Here is a 20953-nt window from a genome sequence, read left to right as displayed (position 1 = left end):
ATATCACTGATTGATATAGTTATTAAAGATACCATCTAACTTCCTTGACCCAAGAGTTTGCTAATGCCTCTAGGGCCAAATATAAACTCATTTGGCAATCTGACTGGTTTTTGCAGGTTAATTACCCAGTACTTCCCTTCATAAATTCTAGCTATAATCAACCTGGCCCAATTTTTTTCCCTCTATCTAACAACTTATTTTCTATCTTCATGCCTTTGCAAAGACTGTTTGTCATTGATTCAGGTCTAAAATGGTCCCCATATATTTCTCTACATCTTAGAACCCTTAGAAAAAGATGAAGAGTAGCAGGCTGAAGTTCAATGCACTGTCCTTCAAGAAGCTTTTTCTAATTTTCCCAATTGTTAGCGTCCCAGTTTTGAAATAATGTACTTATTTTATGTTCTCTATTAATTTCTGCACAAAATTGTTCTATCCCCCTTCAGGAGAATGTCAGGTCCTTGAGATGAGAAACTTATTTGTATCCATTGTACCAGGAAGAGTTCCTGGCACAAAATGTCTCTTATGCCCTGGGATAGTTTGAGATGACTGGTTTAAATGTTATACTTATTGGTGTTACAATCCAGACTGTTCCTTTAAGATAATCTCAAAGTTTGGTTAACACATACACACAGACAGAATGAAAAGAATTTGGGTGCTAGATTTATTTTTTTAAGATAGCTTATTCTATTCTTAGTTGTGAAAGATTATTCTAAGTCTGAAAGTCAAAATTATGATTGCAATCTACAGTGTCACAAGTAGAATATGAGTCATTAACCACCACCCTCCCCTCCCCCCCAAAAGAAAAAAAAAAGCCTTAAACACATGTAGAGGATACAGATAGTGAAATCTATTTTACATATGAAGAAAGCTGGGTTGTTTGTATATGAAAAGCAGGGAGGGAGTAGTTTTTTGCTGTTATAGCTATGAAGTTTTTATAGTTATAGAATTTTTTTTAGGTTTTTGCAAGGCAAATGGGGTTAAGTGGCTTGCCCAAGGCCACACAGCTAGGTAATTATTAAGTGTCTGAGACTGGATTTAAACCTATGTACTCCTGACTCCAGGGCCAGTGCTTTATCCCCTGTGCCACCTAGCCGCCCCAGAAATGTTTTTCAAAATAATAGTCAAACCTAAGCTCCTTGAGGGCAAAGGATGATTCGGTGAAATTTTTTTCTTTGTATCTCTACTATCTTTCACAGTGTTTATAAAAGGAACAGGAAAGAGATGGGAATAAGAATTATTAAGCACTTATTAATATACTAATCACAACAACTCTGAGAGGTAGGTTATTATCCTCATTTTATGACTGAGGCAGACATTAGTTAAAAGACTTGTCCACGGTCTCCTTGCTACTACCTCTGAGGTTGAATTTGAACTCAGATCTTCTTGACTCCAGGTCCAGCTCTATCCACTAGGTCAGCCAGGAGCAGAAATGTTTTCTAAAAGAATAACAGAATGTAAGCCCCTTGAAGAAAGAGGCTGATTTACTTTTTTCCCCCTTTGAATTTCTATTGTCTTTCTCAGTGCCTGTCATTTAAATAAATGTTTGTAGAACTGAACTGAAACAAGATTTCCAAATCAAAACACTATCAAAAGTAGAGCCTAAGCTACTGGAGGACAGGCCAGTTTGAGGTTACCTGTCTTCCTCTAACTCCTTTCCTTTGGAGGTAGACCTGGAAATAAGTTCAGTTGAGAAAATGTAGATAAGCCTCAGCATAAGACAGCATCTGATCTCTCAGCTGTTACTATTACTTGATCCTATGTTGTTACAAAGAGGATGTGAGAAAGTTGTTTGTTGAGCAAAGCAAACATTTATGAACAACCATCATGCCATGTAGATGACACAGTGGTAAAAGTCCCAAATCAAATGCCATCACAGAACAATATCTTCTACCCTCTCTTGCATCTTCTTCGGAATAGAAGGGAGCTAATGTGATAGGAAGCTTTCTTCCGTACTAATATACTTGCTTTCTACATGGGCACTGGAGGAGGAAAGACAGGTGGGTGAGCACCAGTGTCCAATGCTCTAGGAACCATTCTGATCCCTTCCTTCCAATTCTGTGGTCAACCTTTCTTTCTCATCTTGGTCTAGGGTTTAAAGTATAAAATCCTGATCAAACAATATTTCATAAATTCATCTTGATTGGCTCAAATGGCATCATTTTCCATTAATATTCTTAACTCATAGAATTATAAATTTAGAGTTTAGCAAACCTTATTTTCTGGATAATAATAAATAATATAATAGTAATAATTAACATTTATATTATGCTTATAATATGCCAGATAATATTCTATGTGCTTTATAATTATTATTTCATTTATTCCTTGCAACAATTTTGGGAGGGAAACTGAGGCAAATAGAGGTTAAGTGATTTGCCTGTACCTTGCTAGGAACTATACCACTTGATTCACACTATCTCTGGTTTAGGTACCAGATCTTCCATGTTCAAATATAAAATCCTCTGCTTGGCTTTTAAAGTTTTTCATATCCTGGATCCTTCCAATACTTACAGTTTCCTTATATCTTACTCTTTTCTACATACCCTGTCATAAATGACACTGGAATCTTGCTATTTTGAACACTATTCCATCTCCTGACTGTGTCTCTTAACAAATTGTCTACCATAGTTAGATACCACCGCCACTTGACTTTAAGCCTCAGCTCAACTTCCATCTTCTGCAAGAGAGCCCCAGTTACCCCATTCCCTCCTAATTCTGAAAAATTATACTGTATATTTGGAGATTTACAATTACACTGAGATTTATAGTTATACTGTACATTTCTTGTATGCATTTAATTATTTGCAAGTAATTTCCCCCATTAAAATGTAAGTTCATTGATGGTAGGGACCATGTTTTTGGCTTTCTTTGCATGCATGTCTCTTAGCTGATGTCTAAAGGCTAGAACCCCAAGAGAATGGTGGGGCCATGTGGGTTCTAGATTATGAGAGGTGCTTTGGTTCAGCAGATTTTCCTGGATACTCCTCAAATCCCAATATTCAGGTAGAGTCCTAAATCAGCAGTAAGTAGGGTCATCTCTGGCATTTCCATCTGATCATACTGGAGCACAGCTTAAGAATTTCAAAAATTGTGATTGTATAATTCACTTCACTTCACTTCCACAATCCTATTTTTCAGGTTAAGCAGTCTTACCAGGTACTCCAGCTTGGATCCAGTAGTTAATGTCAGTTCCTTCTCCATCCCCAAAGACTTGGGTGATATTTATAGGTTGTAGCAGGTTCATAACCTCCTTCATAATAGCCCGGGCTTTATCACTTCCAGTGAATGCTAGACCTGTGGGCATGAAATTGCCCGAGTCAGACTCCATTACGAGGCTAAAGTTAGAGATGTTGACCTAAACATAAGAGAAAAAAACAGTTTAGTTCACATTCGTTCACTTCTTCAATTTTCTCTTGGGAATGTGCAAAGGACAAATTTCTTACTCATTTGTTCCCATGATGAGAAATACTTTGGATAGAATGGTTAAGGATCTCAGGGTCACATAGTAGAGCAGGACAGCCTGTAAGTCTGGCAACATTAGCATATGCCTACTTCACACAATTAAACATTAATGGGGTGCCTACTATATGCATGGCAACTGGTTGTGGAGTTACAAATTCAAAAAGGAAATATCTTCAAGGAGTTTTTGATTACTCAGCTTAAAAAGTCCATTTGGAAGGATAATGGAAGATAATAAAGCACTGTTTAAAATAAAAATTGTTGTGAAAATGTGTATTCTCCAAGGCATATCTAACACTTAAACTGGGCTTTAAGGTTTGCAAAGCACTTTATATTTTATCTCATTTGAGCCTCACAACAACCTTATAAAGTGGCTACTACAAGCATTAGCATCTACATTTATAGATAAGGAAAGTGAGGTTGAGAGAGATAAAGTGATTTGTGTAGGATTCTATAACTAGTAAATGTCACACAGAATTGAATACTGGATTCTTCCTTAGTCCAAGTCTAACATTCTTTAAACTCACATCTTCCTGTTTCTAATTCTAGATGAGATTAATATACAATGTGTTTTGCAAACCTTAAAGTGCTGAATAAATATTAGCTATTATTGTCATTGTTAAGTCATCCTACTGTATCAAAAAAAGCATAGGACTTGGAATTAAAAGACCTAGGTTCAAATCTGTTACTCTACAGCTCTGTGACTTTGGGCAAGTTTCTTCTCTCTGTGCCTGAGTTGTCTCATCAGCAAAATGAAGGAATTGTATTAGGTTACTGAACATTCCCTTCCAACTGTAAATTGTATGACTCAAGGAACATATTTGTACTAATGATAGCAGTTCTCATTCTTTCATTACTCATGGACTAGGGAGTAAAAGATATGTACATGAGATGTTTTCTTCACGGATCCCTATCTAAGCTGAATATTCTGCCCCATTCGAAGTCTAGGTTCTTTTAAGTCTGGCAAGTTTACATTGAGTTTCTGATTTTGTTGTTCTTTCTCTTGAATCCCCAGAGTAGAAGATAATAGTTCAAAACCTCAAATGCTAGTCTCCCTGGAGTAAATCTACTGAGCTCCATTCCCAGGTGGTTGAACCTGAGCAGCCCATCTTTCTAAATAAAGTTAGCTGGGGAATCACAATGATGAGGAGGTAGCTTCTGCTTTCAGTGGGAGAGTTTAAAATACAAGATATTCTCAGCAGGTTATAGAGCTCAAAGGCAACCAAGCCTTAAACTTGCATAGTTTTAAAAATCCCATAAGTTTAAAGCCCTTTCACACTGGCAAGCCCATCTGTTTGGTAGCATCCATCTGCCTCTTCATTTTATATGCTCTGGCTACTATCATTCCAAGATATGTCAAGGTCTGTAATGGTGTTCTTATAACTATAATCATGAAGTAAATAGCAAATAGTAAATTATTAAGGGATCAGTAGAAAGTGCAGTAGTTTCAGGGTAGGAGACCTGTTTTGAATCCTATCTCTAGACCTGTGCAACTTTAGCCATGATTTAAATCTCTCTGGGATTTATTCTCTTCATTTATAAAATGACGGAGGTAAGCTAGATGATGCCTCAGACCACTTTCAATCCTAAATCTACAATTCTGTGATCCCTAAGAAATTCTTACTTTGAATTATATAGAGAAATAGGTTTTTATACCAGAACTAAGAATTGGAGTTTTCTTTCTTTTTGAGTTTTCAATAGGAAATGATTTCTCTGTAAGGAAGTGAGCTCCTTTCATTAGATATATTCAGCAGAGGCTGGATAACTACTTGTCAGAGATATTATAAAAGGAACTTTTGCAGTAAGAAGGACATTGATCTAGTTAGCCTCTAATACTCCTTACAATTCTGAAAACCTATTGTTTTCCCTCAATTATTAATTCTCCAATAAGCTGAAGAAATATATCTACTGAGTAACTATTCAGGTCAGAGAGATCAACAATATTGAACTAAAAATCAGATTTGAATTCTGATCCTGTATTTCCCACTAGAGGAGCTAGGTAGCTTGATGGATAGAGCACCAGACCTAGAGACCTGAGTTCAAATTCAGCCTCAGACACTAGCTGTATCACCCCAGGAAAGTTATTTATCCCAGTTTGCCTTAATTGCTTTATCAAACTACTCTATTATCTTTGCCAAGAAAACCTCAAAATGAGGCCACAAAGTTCAATATAATTGAAAAACAACCGAACAACAACTGCACCACTAATTAGTTATGTTATATCTAACAAGACAAACCAAATTCAACTCAGGTTCCTTGAAAACCAATGTTTTGGCAATCTTTCATTTTTGGCTAAAAATAAAATTTTACTACTGCAATTTTTTTGAGGTTAGATAAATGTTTCTATAAAATATTTCTGATTGGAATTATTGCTTGTGCTATAATCACAAACCCAAGAAGGATTCTTTCCTCTTCTTGATTCATAGAGCTATTTTTAGCAAGCTTTTAGACCCATGGGAAGAACTAACTTGGTTAGGAAACACAATGCCTGGGACTGTGGAAAACAGCATATTCAACTGTGATTTTATCCAAACTCCATCAGATAAATAATTGAGATCTTCATGAAGATGAGAGGGAAAGGGTGATTCCTACTGTGGGCATATGCAGAGTTACAGAAGAAGCAGCAAAAGATGACCAGATGGAAGCTGCAGAAGAGGCTATGGATGCCACCAGTTGAGAGTTGCAAGGAGAATATACTGTCAGAAGATAACTAACAAAAACATCCTGCCTTCAAGTAGTATATATTCCATATAGTTTGTAATGTGTAAAAAAGAGAGAGGCAATTACAAAATAATTTGGATAGCACTAAAGACTAGAGGATCAGGTAAAGTTTCTTATATGAAGAATGGATTGGGGCAGCTAGGTGGTACAGTGGATAGAGTACCAGCCCTGGAGTCAGGAATACTTGAATTCAAATCCGGCCTCAGACACTTAATAATAATTACCTAGCTGGCCTTGGGCAAGCCACTTAACCCCATTTGCCTTGCAAAAACCTAAAAAAAATGGATACCTCTCAAAGTAAGTTAAGCAGCAGAAATGAGAAGGGATTAAAAGGTTTTTGTGCCCTAGTACATGGTCAATATTGGTGTAATGGCATGTACTACAGAGAAAAAGGTATATTTTTTCCATGCCCATTAAGATATTTTCTGAGGTCTATTAAATCTAAATTTTCTAAGATTTCATTCACCTTCTTAACTTCCTTCTTGTTTATTTTGTGGTTAGATTTATTTAGTTCTGAGAGAGAAAGCTTGAGGTCCCCTGTTATTAAAGTCTTGCTGTCTATGTCTCCTTGTAATTCACTCAGCTTTTTTCTAGGAATTTGAATGCTATACCACTAGGTGCATGCATATTTAGTAATGATATAGCCTCATTACCAATGTTGCCTTTTAAGAAGATGTAGCTTCCTTTCTTATCCCTTTCAATGAGATTGATTTTTGCTTTTACTTTAGAGATCAGATCACTACCCATGATTTTTTTTTATTCAGCTGAGGCATAATAATATTTTACTCCAACCTTTTACCTTTACCCTGTGTGTATTTCTATGCTTCAAATGTGTTTCTTGTAAATAACATATTGTAGAATTCTGGTTTTTAATCCATTTTGCTATCTGCTTCTGTTTTATGGGACAGTTCAACCCATTCACAATTACAATTGAGATCACTAATTCTATATTTCCCTCCATGCTATCTTTGTCCATTTATATTTTTCTCTTTCCTTTCCTCTTATTCCTCCTTGCCAAAATTTTACTCCCTTTCCCCTTTGACTTTTCTTTTAAAATATAACTTTTCACTTTATTTTCCCTCTTCCCTTCACCTTCCCTTTTATTAGCCCCATCTTCCTTTATCTTTCCCTTTCCCCATTCCACCTTCCCTGTAGATTAGGATACATTTTTAAACCTAAGTGGGAATGTATCTTATTCCCTCTCTGGGCTGAGTCTATTGAATAGAATTTATTCAGAGTTCACACTCTCCCTTCTTTCCCTCTAAAATTATAAATCTTTGTGCCTCTTCACCTGGCATTATTTATCACTCTAGTATTATTAATTAGGCATTATCAATCATGCTTTATTTGATTGCTTGATAAGCTCACATTGTTATCAAAGTATCATCACAGATTGCTTGATTGATTATTTGATAAGCAGCATTGTCTCAAATTATATCCAATTATAGTTATAATCATTTTTACCTTACCCCCTTTTCTAGGGGGTTCTACCCTCCAGGGACACACAGTCATCCTCATAAGTCAAAGTATCATCCAAAGCCAGATCATTTCTTGAACTATTTGTGGCCCTCCCCCAGGCCTATTTTCTCTCACACTTCTACCCCCCCCCCCCCAACCCACAGAAATGAGAAGGGACCACATTTTAGGCTCAGGATCCAGCCTCTTCCAAAGTTCTGAGGTCAGGAATAGCATGGTTTGAGGAGCAATAGTATGGTTGGAGTATGGAGCATAGAGTAATATTTTCATGTCAAAGGTGACGATGGGAACACAATGGGTGGTGTCATATAGTGAAGTTTTTAAATTTTCTAGGTAAAGTTTAAAGAGCCAAAGGCATAAGAAAAATTCTGCCCAAACCCTTTGAGTAATGAGGAGCTTCAGACTTAAATATGCCTCAGGCTGCATTCTTAGTCCATCACCTTTCTACCTGGAAGGGGATATCATTTTTCATCATGAATCTTTTAGAATTAAAACGAATAGTTGAATTGATCAGAATAGCTAAGTCTTTTACAATTGATTTCCTTTACCATGTTGTTATTACTGTGTACAATGTCCTCCTGGTTCTGTTCACTTTAGTTTTTCATCAGTTTATATATGCTTCCCAGGTTTTTCTAAAACCCATCTATTCATCATTTCTTATAGCATAATAGTATTCCATCACAATTACATACCATAACTTGCTCAGTCATTCTGATGGGCATCCTAACAGGAACTTTCTACAGTGTCAATTTAGGGTATTTATAAAATTTTAGGTACTGGATGGAGGATGTATGATATAGCAAACAGAGAGAAAGCCTTGTAGCCAGGAGGATTTGAACTAAAGTCCTATTCCTGCCAAATGATGGCAATGTGACACTGAGAAAATCCCTTAATTTCCCAATATCCTATCAATTGACTACAATCTGCAAATATCATAGAAATCTTCTTTGTTGAGGGAGTTCACTCACTGGCAACTTCTTACATCAAAAGAATCACAGATCTGGACCAAAAAGGCAGTGCTTTAAAACATGGTCAGCAAATACTCCATGAAATTCTGCAATCCTCATCAGTTTTCCCTCCTTTGTTCCCCCCCCACACACACACACTTGCACAAAGACACATAGCATAAAATCAAAAGCAGAAATGTACTTCCATAAAGGAGGGCTTCCTCCATTGATCCAGAAACTACTCTTCAGGGGGATGGGAAAACCCAACAGTCTAATTATCTACCACTTAAGTTAAAAGAGGAGACTAGTAGAGAAGTGAACTATTATGCTTTGACAGTTAAGTGCTAATGAGGCAGCAGAGTTCAATAGAAAGAGTCCTGGGATGACAATTTCCAGAGACCTTATGTTCTAGTTCAATAAATGACAAGTTGAGCTATCTTAGGGGAGAGTTGATCCTGTCTCCTGGTTTCTTAGCCTCAGCTTCTCCATCTGTAACCTGGGGATAATACTTTCTCATAAGAAAAAAAAATGAGTGCCTACATAAAAATTTTAGCTACTTAATGGAATAATGCTTAAACCACCAAATCTAGGCTTGGAGAGGGGTAGATGGATAGAGAGATAGTCCTAGAGTCAGAAAGGCTTAGGTACTGCCCTCTACCGACAATTTCAGTGCCCCAAGCAACTTTTTAAAAACTCTTAAGTAACAAAGAAGTTATTGGTCTGAACTATCCAAAATTTCTCTGTATCAATAAAATCACAGGTGCAGTTTTTTTAAATGTCATCCATATGTCAAAATTATACAAGATTTCTTGAAAGACATAATAAATGATAGTAACAACCTTGTTCTGAAACTCTTTTAAACAAAAGAGGCATATGCTCATCAAAGCTGTTTGCTATTATATTGAAAGAGATTAAAGACAGAGTTCAAAGGAAAGAGGAATCTCCTATAGATGGTGGGAGTCTTCTGGATGTTTCTATTTGTGGATGTCATTATGCTGATTGCATATGACCTGAGAACATTGCAGATCCTTGGATTAGATACATAATCCTTCTAAAGAGTTCTGTTTAACTATTCACATGGGGAAACCAAGTAGATGAAGAATTGCTACTTTTCAGTTGTATGGAAAACCTTATAGAGCTCATCTGTTAGCATACACTAACCACCCCCCCACCCCCATTGCCTTCCCACACACGCACAGATTTAGATATGGATATAGATGTCAGTCAATGCTATTGGACAATGAGTTGGATCTAGAATGGAAAAGGGAAAAAAGAGGTCAAGCTGGATTGGTTTTAGGAAACTACAAAATTCTTTTAATTAATTCAAATTTAGAAAACATTTTTAATGCCAATATTCTCCTGGTCAAGTTGCAAGTCCTGGTTGCAAGTCACAGAACTGGAGTTAACATCATCGAAAAGTTAATGGAGAAATATAGAGGATTTGAACAGCTCCATTTCATTTCAAACATGAAATTATGAAGAGTGATATAAAAGATGTCATTAAAGAACATAGACTGATCATATGTCCAGAGGAAAGGATAACAAATAACAATAAAGTCATGGATCCAATCCATTTCTAATATGTTATTTTAATTGTTAGTCTGTGGAACAAAGAAACTAGCTGGCTCAGTATATAGAGCATCGGGAGTAAAGAAATCCTGATTTCAAATTCAGTCTCAGACCCATATTACTGTATGACCCTGGGCAAGTCACTTAATCTTGTTTGCCTCACTTTCCTCATCTGTAAAATGATCTGGAGAAAGAAATGGCAAATCTCTCCAGTACCTTTTCTTTGAAAACTACAAATGGGATCACAAATGGAGCTCTGGGACCGCTTGGTAGAGAAGTGTTTGATTTTAACTCATGCTAAATTTTATAAGTTGCTCCTAAAATGATGGCTGTCTCCCATTGTTTTCTATTTATATAAAAATGTTCACATATGTTTTCGATAAAAAAAAAAACTAAGAAAACAAACCACCCACAGTATACAACATTGCCTTTTCTCCTCATTTATAGAGTCACTATCTAATTGTTAGCACATGGAGAGGAGGCCAGAAAAACAAAACATCTTTGCACAAAGAATTTAGGATGAACAAATCAGGTCATTGAGATGGTAGGAATCTCTACTTCTCTAGAATGTCTTCACTAACATCCTGTCTTTTATCCTGCAATGAGTAATTAAGTAATTAAGGACATACCTCCTATGGATTTGTAGAGCAGAACACCATGGGTTCTAGCAGAGGCAACCCAAGTTCATTCATGCAGCTCAGTTTTAGAACATAGAATAAAAAAAGTCATCTGAGAGGTAAGGAGCATTGGACATCAATGCATCCTACATAACTCATGGTGTTGGACAAAAAATATTTCAAGTAACTGAATAGTTTATTTCCTTTTGGAATGGGACTGGGTTTGCCACTGCTGAATGGATTTGTTCCAGTGGGTAATTTTTGAAGAAATTAATAGATACACAAAGCTGTAGGATGTCCTATGAATCAGTTATTAGTTCAGCTGTTCTCTGTGTCCACTTATTTTAAACCAGCAGACTAATTAAGAGCTGATGAAATTGTCATTCACCGCCCACACCTTACCTCTGTCCACTATAATTGGTGGGAAAGCTTCCACAAACAAAGAAGAAGAACCGTGACCTAGGCTTGCTCCAGTGTAAAATCCTTTAACATTTTGTCTTTTAGGGTCAGATTATCTGCTCCCCAAAGAACCTGGTTAACTGTGATCTAACCATATGAATAGCCTTTTTTAATGGAACAACATATTAAATCAATGACATACAATTAAAATAAGTATTGGCTGCTAGGTAGCTCAGTGTATAGAGTGATAGACTTGGAGACAGGAAGAATGAGTTAAAATTCTATCACAGATATTTGCTAGTAGTACCCTGGATAAGTCCTTTAACCTCAGTTTCCTCATTTTTAAAATAGGGATAATAATCTCAGGATTGTTGTGAGGATCCAATGTGATAATATCTGTAATGTGCTTTGTAAACTTTAAAGTGTTACAAAAATGCTGATTGTTATTATTATTATTAGTGGTTATTGGGTTCTAGAAAACACTTGTTCTTTTATAGGATGCTAATATATCAGGCCTCAGAAATGTAGAATTAGACTTTTCAAATAATTCTTTCATTGGGGAAATAAAAACATGAGACTTTTCTTCTTTGTTATGTGTTCTGGCCAGCTGCCTTTGGTTCCATCCAAACAACAAGGGAATTCCTACTGCCTTTCAATTAATCCTGCAGTTCATCTAGTCATTAAGAAATGAAACATTAGTCTCAAATAGGCCAACAAAGACCAATGACTTGGCTTAAGAAGCTAACATGTTATAGACATTAGTGATGTTTGGTCAGGTGCTTTCCCCAAGTTGAGCTTCCTAAGGCATATTTTCACACGATAAGTGTGCTGAGTCACTACACACCATCTTTTCCATCTGCAACTGTGACCCTGGAATTCCCAGTTCAAATGGGAGAGGTAGAAAAGAGGAAGAGTGAGAGAATAAGCAAGCTGTGCTTCTTCACAGAGGTTTACTAATGTTTCTTTGTTTTCCAACAAGCTGTCTCCCTGTCAGACAAAGCCAAGAATAGTGTTTCCCTCTATGGCTGACTGCCGAGATACTTATAACCATGTGGCTCAGCATTTGACTCTCTTGACACAGTCTTCAGTACTCAGCTTTGAACCTTAGTCTTGCCAACCCAAGGAAGAGGCAGGAAAATAGCGCAATGACAAAGTGAATGGCTACAAGTTATTTTTATCTGATAACTCACCAGGTTTCAGCTTCGGAAAAATAGGTAGTCTTTGTGCTGTTACATGAGGGCTATGTGCAGTCTTAGTTCCAGACAGGGGAGGAGAAGTCTCCTTCTAGTATAGGAATTCTGGGCATGTATATAGAGTGATGCCTATGTGGGACAAACCTGTGTTTACCAGCAATTTTCCAAGATGTCATCTGAGGCTGCCTTGATCTCAATGAATACTTCTATCATGCTGGTTACAGTCAAAGAAAAAAAAACCCACCAACCCACATCAACCCTAGGTGAATATTACTATAGTAACAATGGCAAAACCAAGAGGATTATGGAGAATTATGGCAAAAACATATGCTCAAAATCCCAAGAGTTAGTTTGGCAGGAAAAAAAGAAGAAATAATACAATTATCAGGATATTCAGCTGATGCACTTAGAAAGACTCACATGGAAATAATGTCAATCTTGATTTCTAATTTTAGTTCAGCACAATGGAAACAACTAGTTGGCATAAAAGGGAAGGAGAGCAAAGAGGCTCAAAACAGATGTCAAAAAGCAACAGAAGAAGCAGGATTCTGAATTTCTCAGCTGTGGATGAAAATTTCATTCCCTTAAATACTTGGGTTCTCAGTAGCTTAGGGCAAGAGTCTAATGTTGTTAAAATCTAAAACCACGCAAATGTTTCACTACAGTACTGGAAAAGATGAATCTCCAATTGAAGCTGGGATTGCATTAATGGTGTGCCCCTGCTCTCACTGGCCCATAAAGAAGAAGCAAATTGTCTCAGTGGGAAAGCTTTTTGGAACTTAAGGGCTTTCTATGCAGCATCTTGACATTCTAATAATAATAATAACACCTTATATTTATAGAGAGCTTTAGGGCTTACAAAGCATTTTCCTCATAATAATTCTGAGGCAGGTAGTACCAGAATTTTTTTCTATTTTACAGATGAGGAACTGAGGTAGAGAAAAGTTTTTTAGCTTGCTTTTAGAATGATTTGCCTACAGGGTCATAGCTAGTATAGGTCCAAGAATCATAGAATAATCAACAGATCCAACCCATACCTATTTTACAGCATGAATGTAATAACATGTTCACTTCATCAATATCCTGCACAAGTGGTTATACAGACTCTAATTGAAGACCTTCAGTAAGAAAGAATAAATCCACTAACTTCTGAGGCTATCTATTATTCTACTTTTGAAGGTCTTAAATATGAGATCTTCCAGATTTTGAGATTCTGTTTTTCCCTGACCTTTGGAAGCATGCTCACCTTGAGTGGTGAGGAAATGAGTACAGCTTTGCCTAGCCCATATTTTTTGGCATCAGAACTGAATATATGCTTCATGGACCATCCAGAAATCCATCTCAGCCAACTTGATGCCATCTGCCCCTCTCCACCTGGAGAAGAACCTGACTTAGAAAACATTCCTCCAGTCCCAGGAGGGACTTGTCATAAGACTGAGCTGTGTAAATTATTTAAAAAGTGAGTGCAAACTTGCTTAGTACATTAATCTGCCTCCCCCTCCACCTTGACTATCAGACCATGTTTCAAATCATGTTCAGCCACCCACTCCAGTCATCTGCCTGCACATGTAATATCCCATTTACCCAATCTCTCAAGTTGGGCATAATAACTGAATCAATAAAGCTACTGCTTCTGGAAAAAGCAATGTTAGCTAAATGCTTTATGTAAAAAAGTCAACCTTCCTGTGACTCTATAGCTAGAAACCCTGCTCACCACTTGCTTATGCATGTTCTTCTTATTAGAATATAAGTTTATTATAGTGACATTGTATCACTATAGTTACTTGTAATACCAGTACAGTGTCTAGGACATTAATAAGTATTCTGTAAATCATTATTCATTCATTCAATAATTCTACTAGAAGAGAAACAACTAGAAATTCGAGTAGAGGGAAAACAAGGAATGTATGGAGAATATAGAGGTGTTTTTCTGTCCTTTTCATCTTCTCTCCCAGTTGGAATGCCAAATTGGATGTTATGTAGATATAGCTATTAACTGGCACCAGCAGAGGCATGAATTCATTCAGCTTTGGATAGATGCCTGAGACTCTGCCTTTATCCTCTATTTTCACTTGGGCTGAGACCCTAAGATTGGTTTGGTAATTTTTTTGTGTATTTGTTTTTGCTGCCAACTCCCATGGCTCATTGATAATTTGCTGTTATCAAGGGTTCTTTGACTGAATGAAGCCTGACTTTACCACTTTTGTCTTAAGATTTTTCTACCTATACTTGTTCAAGTACATATGATCTGTACTTAAAAGCTTCCTGTCAATGTATTAATGCAATGAGTAGAAACCAACTTGTCCTTGATTATTTTCTCTTCTTGTTGATCAAGCTTCATAAACTATCAAGCTTCTTTCCTGTTTGAGGCCAAAGAGTCTTAACAACTCCTTTAACAAAGCTTTATCTATAGCATGCTTTCCTAAGTTTCTTTTTTTTTTTTTGCAGAATATGATGCCTAGACTTCCTGCCAGGATGGCAGAGAGAAGACAGACACTGTGCTAAGGTCTCCTGGATTTCCTTGAGAATTAATATGAATGAAGCCTCTTAACAGAACTCAAATTCACAAAATTCAGAAAGAGTGAAGTTCTCTCCAAACAAGGTCTGTCTCAGGGGAATGTGTGTGAGCCAGGGGAAGAGAGTAGAGAGCCAGCCCAGGGTGGTGGGTTGAGACCAGGACTAACCTCAGAATAGCTTTGGAAGCTTTGGCTTTCTGAGCAGGCAGGCAAGCATTGCAGTGGGTGGGAGAGCTCCAGCATGGAGGCTAGGCATCAATCTGGTAAGCTTCACTGTCCAGGAAGACCAGGGCCACATACCCCATATTTTCATCAGTCTCTGTGTGTGTTTTCAGTTGAGCCCCCCCCCCCCCATCCCTGTGAGAGAAAAAGACTCTTCCCAGAGCAAACACAGTAACCATCTCCCCATGTTCCCACCCACCCACCCACCCAGGTGTGGGCAGCAGATATCTCTTAGTGCTGGGTGAATAATAAGATTAACTAAACAGCCCAAGTGCCCAGCCCACATTATCCAAGGATAATTCAGATCCTTCTGCTCCCCCCAACCACCCCCAGGCCTAGGGAGTGGGCCTCAAATAAATGTCACAGACCAGAGAAAGCAAACAGCACTCCCTACTGGCTGGCCTACTTGGAGTTACTAAGCCCAGTGAGCAAAGCCTCTAGGGTTTTCAAAACAAAGATCTGTGAACCAGAAAATATCTCTCAAAACCTCAACTGGGCAAATGGAAAACTCCTTCAAAAATAGAATTAACGAATTGGAAAAGGAATTGCAAAAGGTAAATGAAGAAAATTCTTCTCTTAAAAAAAGAAGGGAATCTATAGGAAACTAATGACTTCATGAGACAACAAGAATCTGTCAAACAAAACCAAAAAAGAAAATGTAAAATACCTCATCGGCAAAACCACTGACCTCTAGAATAGATCCAGAAGAGACAACTTAAGAATCATTGGGCTTCCTGAAAACATTGAAGAGAAAAAAAAAGAGCCTGGACCCAATATTACAAGATTTAGTGATGGAAAATTGCCCTGATATCATGAAACCAGAGGGCAAAATTGTTATTGAAACAATACATAGATCCCCTCCTGAAAGGAATCCCAAAATGAAAACACCAAGGAATATTTTGGCCAAATTCCAGAACTATTAGATAAAAGAGAAAATCCTACAAGCACTAAGAAAGAAACAATTTAGATACCAAGGAGCCACAGAAAGGATTACAGAGGACCTGAATGCATCAACATTAGGGGACTGAAGGGCCTAGAATACAATATTCCAAAGAGCAAGGGAGCTTGGAATGCAGCCAAGAATCTACTTTCCTGCAAAACTGAGCCTTCTCTTCCTGGAAAAGATGAATATTCAAAAAAATAAGAGACTTCCAACTTTTCCTGATGAAAAGACCACTGCTAAATAGAAAATTTGGACTTCAAACAGGAGACTCATTATATATGAAAAGGTAAAAAAAGGGAAAAGAAAAAAAACCTGCTATCCAATAAGATGAAATTGGCTATATCCCCAATCTGGGAGAAAGATTCTCATAACTCTTGAGAAATGTAACTCTATTAGAGTGAATATACTTAGCCAGAAGTGATGGACACTCATGACTTAACTGTGACTGTGATAGAATGATTTAAAAACAATATATCCTTAAAAAGGGGGGGACAGTAAAGAGAAGGGAGGATGGAGGAGATTGAATGGGGTAAATCACATTACATAAAGAGGTACAAAGGACTTATTGCAATGGAGGGGAAGAAGGGAGGATATGAGAACTGTCTGAATCTTACTATCATCAAATTAGACCTAAGGTTCACACACACACACACAATTCAGTTAAATTGTATTTGTCCAATTGTACCCCTTTCAAGTATTAAAAGGGGGAAGGGAAGGGGGGAGGAAAAGAGGAACTAACAGAAGGAATGGAAGGAAGATGGGGCAAAGGGAAAGGGGAAAGAAAGGAGATGGGGAAGGGATATAAGGGGCAAACACACTGAAGGTAGTGGTATTCAGAAACAAAATACTGGGGAATATGGATAAAGTAAAAAAAGAGGGAAAATACAAAACAGAGGGAAGATAGCACAGAGGACAATGAGTTTGTAATTATAACTCTGAATATGAATGGGATGAACTCTCCCAAAAAACATAAGCAAATAGTAGAGTGGATTAAAAACCAGAATCCTACAAAATGCTGCTTACAAGAAACTCATTTGCAGCACAGAGTAAAGGTAAAAGATTGGAGCAAAATATATTTTGCTTCAGCTGAAGTGAAAAAGCAGGGGTAAAAATCCTTATCCCAGACAAAGTAGTTGCAGAAATTGATCTCACTAAAAAGGGATAATGAAGGAAACCATATCTTCCTAAAAGATACCAAAAATACTGAAGCAATTTCATTACTAAATATGTATGCACCAAGTGGTATAGCATCCAAATTCTTAGAGGACAAGTTGGATGAGTTATAGGATGATATGGACAGTAAAACTCTACTGGTGGGAGACCTCAACTTCTTGCTCTCAGATTTAGATAAATCTAATCATAAAATAACCAAGAAGGAAGTTAAGAGGTAAATAGAATGTTAGAAAACCTAGACATGATAGACCTTTGGAGGAAACTGAATGGGGATAGAAAGGAATTTACTTTGTTTCTGCAGTACATGGCATTTACACAAAAATTGACCATGTACCAAGGCATAAAAACCTTATAATCAATTGCAGAAAGGCAGAAATACTGAGTATATACTTCTCAGATCATAAAGCAATAAAAATCCTATACAATAATATAGAAAAAACTAATTGGAAACTAAATAACCTCATTTTAAAGAATGAGTGGATCAAACAACAAATTATAGAAAGAATTAATGATTTCATCCTAGATAATGACAATGAGATAACATACCAAAGCTTATGGGATACCGTCAAGGCAGTTGTCAGTGGATGTAATATATCTTTAAATCTTTATGTATGTATACATATATATCAGGGGATATATTATATCTTTTTTGTTATTTATTTATTCATTATTCATTCATCCATCTATCTATCTATTTATTTATTTATTTTTGCAAGGCAATGGGGTTAAGGGGGTTGCCCAAGGTCACACAGCTAGGTAATAATTAAGTGTCTGAGGCTAGATTTGACCCCAGGTACTCCTGATTCCAGGGTCGGTGCTCTATCCACTTGTGCCACCTAGCTGTCAATATAGTATATATTTTAATAATATCTTTAAATTTATCACATGAGTAAATTAGAGAAAGAGGAAATTAATGAACTAAACAAGCAACTAAAACATTAGAAAAGAACAAATTTAAAACCCCCAATTAAATACCAAATTAGAAATTCTAAAAATTAAAAGAAAAAAGTAAAATCAAAAGTATGAAAACTAATTAATGAAACTAAGAATTGGTTTTATGTAAAAACCAATAAAGTTGATATACTTTTGGTTAATTTGATTTAAAAAAAGAAAGAAGAAAACCAAATTGCTAATATCATAAAGGAAAAGGTGAACTTACCTCCAATGAAGAGGAAATTAAATTAATAATTTGGAATTATTTTGCCCAATTGTATGCAAATAAATTTGATAATCTATGTGAAATGGATGAATATTTACAAAAACATAAGTTGCCCAGGTTAAATGAAGAGGAAATTAAATACCTCAATAACCTATCTCAGAAAATAAAAGAAATTCAACAAGCCATTATTGAACTCCCTAAGGAAAAAACCTCCAGGGCCAGATGGATTCACAAGTGAGTTCTATCAAACATTTAAGGAACAACTGGTTCCAATTCTTCATAAACTCTTTGAAAAAATAGGTGAAGACAGAACTCTGACTAACTCTTTCTATGCCACCAATATGGTGCTGTTAACTAAACCAGGAAGAGTCAAAACAGAAAGAAAATTATAGATCTATCTCCCTAATGAATATAGATGCAGAAATCTTAAATAAAATCTTAGCAAAATGATTACAGCAAGTTATCACTAGGATAATACACTATGACCAAGCAGAATTTATCCCAGGAATGTAGGTCTGGTTCAATATTAGGAAAACTGTTAGTATAATTAACTATATCAAAACAAACCTGTCAGAAATCATATGATTATCTCAATAGATGGTGAAAAAGCCTTTGACAAAATGCAATACTCATTCCTACTAAAAACACTAGAGAACATAAGAATAAAGGATTGTTCCTTAGAATGATTAGCAGTATCTATCTGAAACCACCAACCATCTGAAACCATCAACCATCTGAAGCTATTACATTATGTGCAATGGGAATTAGTTAGAGGCATTCCCAATAAGATCAAGGTGAAGCAAGGATGTCCATTTTCACCACTAGCATTCAATATTGTGTTAGAAATGTAAGCTTCAGCTACAAGAGAAGAAAATGAAATTCAAGTAATTAAAATTGGGAAGGAAGAAACAAAACTCTCACTTTTTTTGCAGATAACATGATAGTATATTTAGAGAATCCTTTAAAAATCATCTAAAATGCTACTAGAAACAATTAGCAACTTTAGCTAAGTCGCAGGATATAAATTCTCATAAAGTCTCAGCATTTCTATATATTGCTAGCAAGACACAGCAGCAAGAGCTAGAAAGAGAAATCTCATTTAAAGTAGTCAGACAATATGAAATACTTGTGAGTCTACCTGCCAAGATAGTCTCAGAAACTCTATGAAAACAACTAAAAAAGACTTCTCACACAAATAAAATCAGATTTAAATAACCAGGCAAATATCAACTACACATGGATAGGCCAAGATAATATAATAAAAATAACAATTCTACCTAAATTACTTATTTAATGCCCTACCAATCAAAATTCCAAAAATTACTTTAATGAGCTAGAAAAAAATTGTAAGTAAATTCATATGGAGAAATAGAAAGTCAAGAATTTTCAGGGGATTTAATGAAAAATGTCCAGAAGAAGGTGGCTTAGCCCTACCAGATCTAAAATTATATTATAAAGCATCAGGTATCAAAGTAGACTAGGTTCAAAAGAGATAGCAGGAAATGATTATAGTAATCTGCCTTTTGATAAACCCAGAGTCCAGCTTCTGAGATAAAAACTCTCTCTTTGATAAAAAAAAAAAAACTGTTGGGAAAATTGGAAATTAGAATGGCAGAAACTTGGATTAAACCAAACATCTCACACCCTATACCAAGATAAGATCAAAATGGGTACAAGATTTAGACATAAAAGACAATATTATAAGCAAACAAGGAGATCAAGCAATAGTTTACCTGTCAGATCTATGGAAAGGGAAGCAGTTTATCACCAAGGAGAGATGGAGAACATCATTAAAAACAAACTAGATAATTTTGATTACATTAATTTAAAAAGTTTTTGCTCAGACAAAACCACTACAACCAAGAGCAAAAGAAATGTGGTAAATTGGGAAGCAATTTTTACAACTAGTACTTCTGACAAAGGACTCATTTCTAAAATATAGACAGAACTGAGTTAAATTTATAAAAAAATAAAAGCCAGTCATTCCCCAACTGACATATGGTCAAAGGATATGCAGAGGCAAAGTTACAAATGAGGAAATCAAAGCAATTCAGTCATATGAAAAATTGCTCTAAATCGTTACTTATTAGAGAAATGGAAATTAAATCATCTCTGAAGTATCACCTCACACCTCTCAGACTAGCTAATATAAGCAAGCAGAAAGTACAATGATCAATGTTGAAGGGATGTGGGAAATCTGGGACACTAATTCATTGTTGGTGGAGCTGTGAAGTCATTCAACCTTTCTGGAGAGCAATTTGGAATTATGCCCAAAGGGCAATAAAAATGTGCATACCCTTTGATCCAGCAATACCATAATAGCAACATGGGGTTGATGATCAATCTTAATGGACTTGCTTATTTCATCAGGGACAATTTTTGAGAATCTGTGATGAAGAATACCTTCTGTATCCAGAGAAAGAATTGTGGAGTTTAAACAAAGACCAAAGACTAATTGCCTTTAATTAAAAAAAACCTATTATGTAGTTTTGCTATCTATTATATTGTATTTTTTTCTTAAGGATATGATTTCTCTCTCAACACATTCTATTTAGATCA

General features: G+C 36.2%; 1 protein-coding gene across 1 annotated transcript in view; it reads right to left on the bottom strand.

Annotated features, from left to right (window-relative positions):
- CPQ (carboxypeptidase Q) overlaps window positions 1–20953 on the bottom strand; it is a 634822-nt gene that overhangs the window by 90820 nt on the left and 523049 nt on the right. The window contains exon 7 of the mRNA XM_074200426.1: window positions 3154–3355. Coding sequence (XP_074056527.1) covers window positions 3154–3355 — 202 coding nt within the window. The remainder of the gene's footprint in view (window positions 1–3153; window positions 3356–20953) is intronic.

The sequence above is a fragment of the Macrotis lagotis genome, chromosome X (assembly GCF_037893015.1).
Source record: "Macrotis lagotis isolate mMagLag1 chromosome X, bilby.v1.9.chrom.fasta, whole genome shotgun sequence".
NCBI lineage: Eukaryota > Metazoa > Chordata > Mammalia > Peramelemorphia > Peramelidae > Macrotis > Macrotis lagotis.
This window is presented reverse-complemented; position numbering and strand designations above follow the sequence as displayed.